General features: G+C 38.9%; 1 protein-coding gene and 1 long non-coding RNA gene across 3 annotated transcripts; one reads left to right on the top strand and one right to left on the bottom strand.

The window, feature by feature from the left end:
• Nucleotides 1-944: 944 nt before the first annotated feature.
• Nucleotides 945-4,023, bottom strand: LOC119779726 (G-protein coupled receptor 151). Its single transcript, XM_038279503.1, has one exon. The coding sequence runs from the start codon at nucleotides 3,799-3,801 to the stop codon at nucleotides 2,665-2,667; it is 1,137 nt and encodes a 378-aa protein (XP_038135431.1). The 5' UTR covers nucleotides 3,802-4,023; the 3' UTR covers nucleotides 945-2,664.
• Nucleotides 4,024-5,977: 1,954 nt separating this feature from the next.
• LOC119779729 lies at nucleotides 5,978-9,161 on the top strand. 2 transcript variants are annotated; one of them, XR_005280272.1, is made up of 7 exons: nucleotides 6,011-6,108; nucleotides 6,203-6,279; nucleotides 6,508-6,599; nucleotides 7,823-7,956; nucleotides 8,062-8,205; nucleotides 8,789-8,921; nucleotides 9,019-9,161. It is a non-coding gene; the product is annotated as an uncharacterized LOC119779729 (long non-coding RNA). The 2 variants fall into 2 exon arrangements; XR_005280271.1 differs by lacking the exon at nucleotides 6,203-6,279 and having other exon boundaries at nucleotides 5,978-6,108.
• The last annotated feature ends 390 nt before the right edge of the window (nucleotides 9,162-9,551 follow it).

Here is a 9,551-nt window from a genome sequence, read left to right as displayed (position 1 = left end):
GAGCCTACTGTCACAATCTGAAGCCATTCTGTGGGATAACGACCGTTTATTGGGATGACAACATCCGAAGCAGCTGGAAACAGACACATGGTATTTACCATGTAAAAAGAGACAGAATCAAACTGCATCCCATGAGACAATGACTGCATTATATCTAATAGAGCAACATTTTTAGACATCCTCACCTGCTGCCAGATGATTTCACCTAAATAGATCCACTGATCCACTACATAAAGTAGAAAAAAAAGGAAGACGCTGTAGGGGGAGTGGTGGCCTAGTGGTTAGAGCAGTGCGATCGTGCTCTGAGAAGATTACAAGTACCCGGTTCGGTCCCCAAAGCCTGAGCAAGACCCTTAACCCCATACTGCTCCCTGGGTGCCACACAATGGCAGCCCATTGCTCCCGAAGGGGATGGATTAAATGCAGAGGTAAATTACTCTGGTGTGAGATCAATAAAGTTCAATTATTATTATTATAATTATTATAATTATTATTATTATTATTATTATTATTATTATTATTATTATTATTATTATTATTATTATTATTATTATTAATAATAATAATAATAATAAAAAATCCAAAATAATGTCACTAAGCTACCCCAACAGGCTACCCCAATTAACTATTAGCTTCCACCTTTCAATAAAATCTTGTAATGCTGCAAATGAAGCTGCAGGGATGAGACATTTCTTTACAAATGATTAACAGGCTTTTATAGGTAATGTCCTCACAGACCAGCAGTAGCGCTATTATAATATCACAGGTTAAAAGCTAGAACTTTTTAAAAGAAATACCCCCTTAACCTCACAAAAACAAACAAACAAAAAAAATGTTAAATTCTACAACACAAACAAAAAAATATAAATACAACAAAATATGAAATTGTGTATAAATCATGTGTGTTTGCTGATTAAAAGTAAAGAATGAATGAAGGAAAATATAAAAATAAAAGGAATGAAAATATTTATATATTCTATTGTTTGAAACTGGAGGAAGCAAGAGCAGCTTTCACATGCTCAGCAAATCTTTGAAATGATGCTTTCACACAAACAGTATATATGACGTGACCCAAATTGCACCAGTGGATTAGTTGTGAATCTAATAAGGTAAAAAGGATCTCTGAACTGTACATGTGACCTCAGAGCATTCTCCATTAAATGGAGAGATTTGATCCATGTCGAATTACATTTCATCTCTGATTAAAGTAACCTTTAATAGCCATGAGAAAGAAAAAAACAAAAAACAGACAATGACAGCCCTGATATAGACTGTTTTAATACTCATGTTATGTGTCACACAATGAGAATTACAACTTGATCTCTGGAGCTTCCATATTTACAGTCGTTCTTTCTGTACAAACAGCCCCGACTATTAATCTGTTAGAGCATCTAAGCTTCAAGCATGAATTAATATTTACAACAAATGTTTAAAACATTGAATAAAACAGGGCCAGTCCAAGGCTTCCTGGGATCCGCATCTGGGGCCCTGCAGCTAAACTAACATACCCTCCCCTATATTATGCATTATATAAAATAACCCTTATAATTTACCACAAAAGCTTCAATCAAACTATTTATTACAATGATTGACAGATTATTGCATCACTTGAATTGCACTTACTTCACATAGTAAAAACAATATCTAACCAGTGATGAAGAATGTCATAGAAATATTTTGATTATTCATACTCTTCTCCAAAATTAAACCTTATTAATTAATAATAAATTGTACCTTAAAGTATATGTGTCCAACATTTCTAAAACAAATCATTTAAGGTTATTTATTTATTTATTTGTGGCTACTTTAGCTCATAAATGGGAATTTTCACCCTTTTCTATGCACGTTTAGATATCCTCAGTAGGACTATCCATTGAAAAAAATTAATGCAGACCTAAAAAAACAGATTTTTTTTTATTTGTAAAATAGAGACTGTTTTAAAACTCAGTATGCATTGAAAAGCAAATAAATAAATTGCAAACTTAGAAATATATCTCGTATAGAGGAACATTGCCTAATGTATATACTGACAAAAATAAGGCTTTATGTATTTTGTTTTCACTTTTTTAACCCTTTCACTATGGAATTTTCTTTGTATATTTATGCATTAGAATAAGTAATAAAAACATGTAAATTTTTCCGTTAAATATTTAAATTGTATTTTCAGTTACCACGTTAAATTAATTTGACTCAGTAATGAAAATAATAATAAAAGGAGCAGAAAAAAAAAAGCAGTAAAAAAAGTCTAAAGTTAAATAATATAAAAACAAATTGACAGAACCTATTTTACTGCTAAATGATGTCTTCGTAGACTGCACTGGTTATGGTTTAGGATTTTAGATACTGAAAATTTAGTATTTAAAATAACAATCTAAGCAAAGTTTATCAATTCATACACTAAAAAAATTAGCTCTTGTTTACTTAACAATTCTAGTGTTATGTGCTGTCCCCTGCTGGTGTGGAGGCCCTAAGAAGCTGCCTAGTTCACCAATGCCTTGGGCCGGCTCTGTTCAATATAAAAACATGTCAGTGTATGAGCTTAAGTGACATTTATTCATGCGCAAAATACCAAACTGGCGACTGAAGACGGTCTGAGTGGTGGATGGAAACACCGCAAAGCCAGTAAAACTAAGCAAAACAAAAAACTTTTGCTAAAAAAGTTTATTACAACATCTTTTCCTCTTTCTCCCACGGAACTGGATCTTGCTCGTCCTCTACGTGCGTGTTCCTGCGCCCTGTCCAGAAGTGCTCCACGTCGGGGAACTTCGCCTCCTTCATCTGTGAAACGTCGTTACCCACAGCGTTCGCCCCGACCTCCGCCCCGTTTCCCTCAGTCTGCGGAGACTTCATAGCTGGCGCGCGCTTTCTGCCCCTGCAGGTCGCCATGAACCAGATCGCTACCAGGCCTTGGCGCACGTCGTCGTACATGATCATAAGGATGACCGGGGACAGGGAGCTGCATGCGTAAAGGAGGAACTGGGCGAACATCAGCAGCCCCACCGGGGGTTTGTTGTAGCCCAGTCTTATCCAGGTGAACGTGCCCCACTCGGGCAGCAGCATCAGACCCAGGGCACCACTTAGGCACAGCAGAACCAGAACCACCTTGCTCTGGTGTCGCGGACTTGGTGCGTGGTTCACCGCTGTGTAAAGAGTCTTGGTATAATAAGCGATAGTGAAGATGACAGGAGCCACAAATGTGACGGTTGGGTATATCTTGTAGAATAAACTCATAAAGTCCGACGCGCACGCTGGCATCTCGGACACGCAGACAAAGTCGCTGCCACGCGGCAACAACGACGCAAAGAGCAGCTGCGGGATAGGAAACATCATGGACACTATCCAAATGAACGCCAGGGCTCCGTGGATCCATGTCGGGTTGTAGAGGGGCCCCGAAGCGGCGGTGCGTGGAATTAAATTATGTTTAGCTTTGGTGGTTGCCGCCAGGATTAAGGTTTTCGCGACTATGCAGGAGTGCTGGAACCAGTCCGTAGTGCGGCACGCAAAATTCCCCAGGGTCCAGGTCTGCCTGTAGTAGGTGACAGCGCGCACGGGTGCGCACAGCAAAAGGATCACCAGGTCAGTGGAAGCCAGAGAGGCGAGAAGAGCCTTCACCTCGGAGCCCCTTCCGTCCCTGAAGTCACGGATGAAGATCAGTAGAACCAACAAGTTGCACAGGGCGCCGGAAATGCAGATCCCAATCAGGAGGACCGGCATGACCGTCCTGGTGTCCTCTCCCTGGAGAAGTTGAACTCCTCCAACAAAATCAAAAAAAGACACATTTGCCGGTCGATCAATATCCATCTCGTGTAAATCTGTTTTTTATTTTATTTTATTTATTTTTTTTATTCCTCCTAAATGAATCCAAGTAAGTCTGGTGAAACTTAATTCTGTTCCTTAAATCTGAATTTTCTCTAAATACAAAATTGGAGGAGCTGTCCAGCGCGCCGCAGTGCTGAAACGCTACAAATGGGGTCGCGATCGAAAAAGCAAGTGGGAGAGCAGGCTGGTAGGTATGGGCTATTTCAAGTGCTGCCATTTAGCATCGTCAACCACTAACGTCACTTTATCAGTGTGACTCCAGGCTGCAGCGCGCATAAAAGCGAGCGCAGCGCGCTGAGAGATACACTCCAACCACAGAGGAATTTCTGCTCACACACTATTCTGTACATCTTTAAAACTCCGAAATACATCACTGTGCAACATCAGATTTATGTGTTTATGTTTTTTATTTATTTCATGAAACTGCTAGAGACAAGTTGGCACATTATTTAGAAGGAGATGATAAATAGATATCATATTTTTACATGTATAAATAAAACTTTATAAGTACAGTTGTTCTGGCATAGAGTTTTTCTTTTTAATGTTTCTCATGAGTGAAACAACAGGGTGAAAGCAAGCATGCATAACACTGTAGGAGATACAGAGATCCACAGCTCAGGTGGAGGAGTCATGTTTTTATGACAATTGTTAGTTGTTATTAGCCGATGGACCAATCATAAACCAATACACCATTCCTAATGAGTCTGATTTATAAATTAAGCATAGTTAGTTGACTATACATCACAAGGGACCAAAACTGGCAGTTATTTTTAATCAGGGGTTCACAAAGTGGGGCCCCCCTGGGGGGTCACAAAGTAGAGGGCTATAAAATGTTTGTTTTTTTTAAATCATTGTCACGGGATAAATTGGACTGCACCACCATTGTATGTACTATGTATGTACTATAAAAGTAAATGTTACTTTCATTTATCTAAAACATTACATTTTTAAATACACTATGTGAGTTAACTAAGTGATTAAATTGTATTAAAATATGAATGACTTTACTTTATTTATATATAAAAACACTGCAATAGACTGGCGACCTGTCCAGGGTGTACCCCTCCTCTCGCCCTTGGACAGCCTTCAGATAGGCTCCAGCACCCCTCACGACCTGCCTGGGATAAGCGTGACGGAAAATGGATGGATACATAAGGAGCAATACATAAGGAACTAAGCATTTAAGTGTACATATTTTTAGGTGGTGGCCACGCTGTTGCATTTTTTTACAGGTTGAAATGTTTGAGAACCCCTGTTTTAAATCTTTACAGTTGGTTTTGAATAAGTTAAACTGCCTTAGACTGATGATGATCATGCATTCCTTAAAGGGCTTATCACTGTAAATAATATCCGTAGAATTAACAGTAAATTCCTGTAAAATCATGACATAAAAAAACTGTAGATGCAAAAACAATGAAGCATTGTGTAATTTACAATGATAAACTGTAAAACTCCTAACCAAATAAAACTGTTCATTTTACAGTAAGAATATGTTGAATAGATCAGAATTTTTTGTATAATTAGCAAATTAATGTAATTTAAACACAAATTAACTGTAATGTCAAAAAAAAGTCATACAGTTAAAATTACATCATTGCCCTGTTAAATAAAAGTCAGTGGCCTAGGCCCTTTGGCACATTTCATAAAACGAGTTGTTGCCTCGGCAACCGCCCGAGCCGCTTGTCGCTTGGACTGCCGTTACCAATCAGCTACCTCTGGAATCCCAAAGTCAGAGAGCACTGAGTCCATTAATGGTACTCATCATAAGGGGTCTTTGGGCTGCGCTTCGACTGATCCCTAACCTAATTTTGTTTACCATTTCGTAAAACTCTAAACCAAATAAAACTGTTAATGTGTTGAAAAGACAATACTTTTTTTTTTTTGAATAAATTAGGAAAGGGAAGCTTTATGTAGGTCTAGTTAACACGGGATGCCTATCCATGATATTTGAATGGAAAACACAGCTGAATCAAACCATGGCCATCTGGAAGAGGACTTATTGAATTGATTCGCTGCTCTACATATATTGGAATTTTTCATGGAACCAATCATTGGTAAGTAAACAATTCTATTTTCTGTTTATTCCTGCTATGTAGGTTAGTTTATTTTACAAATACTTTGTTCTTTGCAGGAGAATATCAAATTATTTTGGTTAAATGTTAGCTCCGCCCATTCACAGGCTGTATTTGCGCATCAGCGTCAGCGTCCCACGCAGTGGCTACTAGCTAGGTTGGTAACACGTGCGTGTTCGGCTCTGTGGCAGTGGCACTTAACAGACACCAAGTTTGAGTAAGTAATGTCTCTGGTTCTAGCATCAGGTTAAGTCAAAAGACAATTTTGTGAAACAAAACAGCGCGTTTTTATAGATTTCAATGGCTGATAGGCGAACTTCACATTGCTACTGGCTGCTAGCAGCTAATAGCTATTTTGCCTGTTTCAAGCTCCCCACGCCATGATTCAGTAAGTAATGTCTCTGGTTCGAGCATCAGGTTAAATCAAAAGACAATTTTGTGAAACAAAACGGCGCGTTTTTATTGATTTCACTGGCTGATAGGCGAACTTCACGTTGCTACTGGCTGCTAGCAGCTAATAGCTATTTAGCCTGTTTCAAGCTCCCCACGACATGATTCATTGTCATTTTTGCGGGAGAACATTGCACACGTTAAAAGGTTCTGTGTTGCATTGTAGGGTTGTGATGTTCCATTATGTGGAGGACACTTGCCTGGCTAGAGAAGTGGACATGAACAGAGTGCCCTTGACTCCCACCATTGTTGTATGTGGTAAGTTACCCTCACTCACAAATATATCCCAAATTTCTTCATTTCTAATTTAAATTATGTTCATGCATCATCTGTAATTGTTTTTGTCTCAGCTGTTAATTTCAAATACCCCCACTCATTCTCTCACACACTCACTCACACATTCACATGAACACTCTCACACACACACACACACCTGCCTTCCAAAGACTGAACACATGCTCTCTCATTCACACACTGACCTCTATCTCTTAATTGTTTCAGTTTTTTTCAGATGTTTTTTTTTTCATTTGCATACATATAGTACACACACTTGTTTTTACACTTGAGCTACGAGTCACCCCTTGCTCACACTGGCTCCGGTGCAGTTACCGAGCCGACGGAGACCGCAACTCCCGCACACCCCCTCTCACACCGCCCTTTTGACTACGGTGCGGCTCTGCGGCTCCGGCAACAGGTCCGGAGATTTAACAGAAGTTCACTTGAGTTCACGTAACTTCACGCGATAACACGGCCCAAATAAAGGATTTTTGCGAGAGCTTGTTGCGGAGGGCTCCGGCACGCCGCAAGGATAGCTTTCTTGCGGAATTTTCTGCAGCGCCGGAGTGTCTCGGTAACCGCAGCCGGACAGCTCAGCAGCCGGTGAGAGAGGTTTACGTCTTTTTAATGACTTGGAATCACTGCGGCGCCGCACCCACCGCACCGCAACGGTAAGACAGGAGTCGGTGTGAGCCTGGGCTTACTGACATGTTAAAATGTTACCTAAATTGGTGACCAAAGTCTGACCATGCTGAGCATGAATCAGAATGTTAACACTGAACATTTTGGGTTGCACTACATGTTTCAGGTAGTCAATGTATTTCCGTACATTGAAAATGCAATGGAAACGTATTACAGGAACATGACTCTCCATGAACTAGGGGAAGATGCAATGCAATTTGCAATGTTTGGAAATACACTGACTACCTGAAACATGTAGTGCAAAATTTTCAATGTAAACATTCTGATTCATGTTAAGCATGATGAGACCTTTAATAATATATATATATTTTTAAAGTTGCATTATGTGGGGGGTACACGGTTGGCCCCTTAGCTCCCCGCCTACCAGTTAAACTTTAATTAATGGAAAACTGTAACCCATATTCTCACCTTTTTTGTCTTTTCCTTTGTACTGATTTGACTGGTTGAGATGGTTGTATCATTTATAGTGGTATATGTGTTTCTTCTCTCTTCTGTTAACCTAGATGTTTCTTCTCTATTAATCCGGAGAAGGGGACGAAAGTGGAACAAACAAAAACAAAATGGCTCCATGTGAATCCAAGAGTCCTTACTTTGATTCAGGACTTCTCAGACCATGAATGGCAAGCTATTTAAAAAGGTATGTGTGCTAGTGCTAATGCTACTGCTGTCCTTGATTATTGACTGACTTTACTAATGAAACTAATGGAGATTATGTATTTCTTTCTCTTCTCTATTCCATTAGATGTTCCTTCAAGTGACCGCAACAGTGAACACCCATATGTTTCTCTAGATGTTCTTCTAGAAGCAATGCAGTTGCATGTTAATCTAAGCTTCTGTAACTTGGTTCATGACCTTTTCAACCATGAATGGCGAGCTGTTTGAAAAGGTACAGTACAGGCCAAAAGTTTGGACACACCTTCTCAATCAATGTTTCCTTTATTACCATGTCTATTTCCATTGTAGATTCTCGTTGAAGGCATCAAAACTATGAATGAACACGTGGGAATTATGTTCAATGCATCCAGAGAGTATTCACACCCCTCTCAATGTTTCAGCATTTGTTGCATTGCAGTCATGTCCTTCAGTCAAATAAGTTTATTTTTTCTCCCTGATCTAGGATCCGTGCCCCATAATGACAGCAAAATACAGAATTGTTGAAGTTTTGGCAAATCGTTAAAAAAACTGAAATATCCACATGGGCATAAGTATTCACACCCTAGCTGTCATTATGGATCACTGAGTCTAGATCAAGGAGAAAAAAATAAACTTATTTGACTGAAGGAGATGACTGCAATGCAACAAATTGTGAAACATTGAGAGGGGTGTGAATACTTTCTGGATGCATTGAACATAATTCCCACGTGTTCAGTGTACGTGTGCTAATGCTAATGTTGTCCTTGATTATTGACTGACTTTACTAATGAAACTAATGGAGATTATGTATTTCTTTCTCTTCTCTATTCCATTAGTTGTTCAAGTCACCGCGACAGTGAACACCCATATGTTTCTCTAGATGTTCTTCTAGAAGCAATGCAGTTGCATGTTAATCAAGCCTTTACCGTGATTCTCAAGCTCTCCATGAATGGCGAGCTGTTTAAAAAGGTGTGTGTGCTAGTGCTACTGTTATCTTTGATTATTGCTGACTTTGCTAATGAAACTAGTGGAGATTATTGTTTGTTTCTCTTCTCTATTCCCCTAGGTGTTCCTTCAAAGTGATGGAGCCGATGAACACCTATATCACCTTTTTTCGTGGCTCTATATTAACAAGGTTCACATTTATTCACTCACAATCCCTCTCTCTCACAAACACAAGTGCGACCACACACACACACACACACACACACACACACACTAATGATCTCTTTCTCATTATTTTTTCAACAATAAATTTGCATTATTGTGAATTGTATATTGTCTGACGAGTGGTTTGTTACAGCCTGACTTTTCATTTAGAAGTAATTTGAAGCAATGTAGATAGTAAGACTGTAATATATATATATATCCTGTTGTTTTTCCAGAATGATTTTGTTAAAAATACAGTACAAATGTAAACATCTTTAAAAAGAAATGTTGTTTTTACGGAAAAAAACTGGCAGCTGTGGTTGCCAGAATAACCCCGTTAAAAATACAGTACAAATGTAAACAACATTACAAAACAACTTGTAAATTTCACGTCCTAAAACTGCTTATTGTACATTGAATAACTGCAAAATGTACATTTTGTCATAATTT

The sequence above is a fragment of the Cyprinodon tularosa genome, unplaced genomic scaffold, assembly GCF_016077235.1.
Source record: "Cyprinodon tularosa strain WSP-4 unplaced genomic scaffold, ASM1607723v1 ctg150, whole genome shotgun sequence".
NCBI lineage: Eukaryota > Metazoa > Chordata > Actinopteri > Cyprinodontiformes > Cyprinodontidae > Cyprinodon > Cyprinodon tularosa.
Note: the sequence above shows the minus strand (reverse complement) of the source record. Positions and strands in the feature narration are given on the sequence as shown.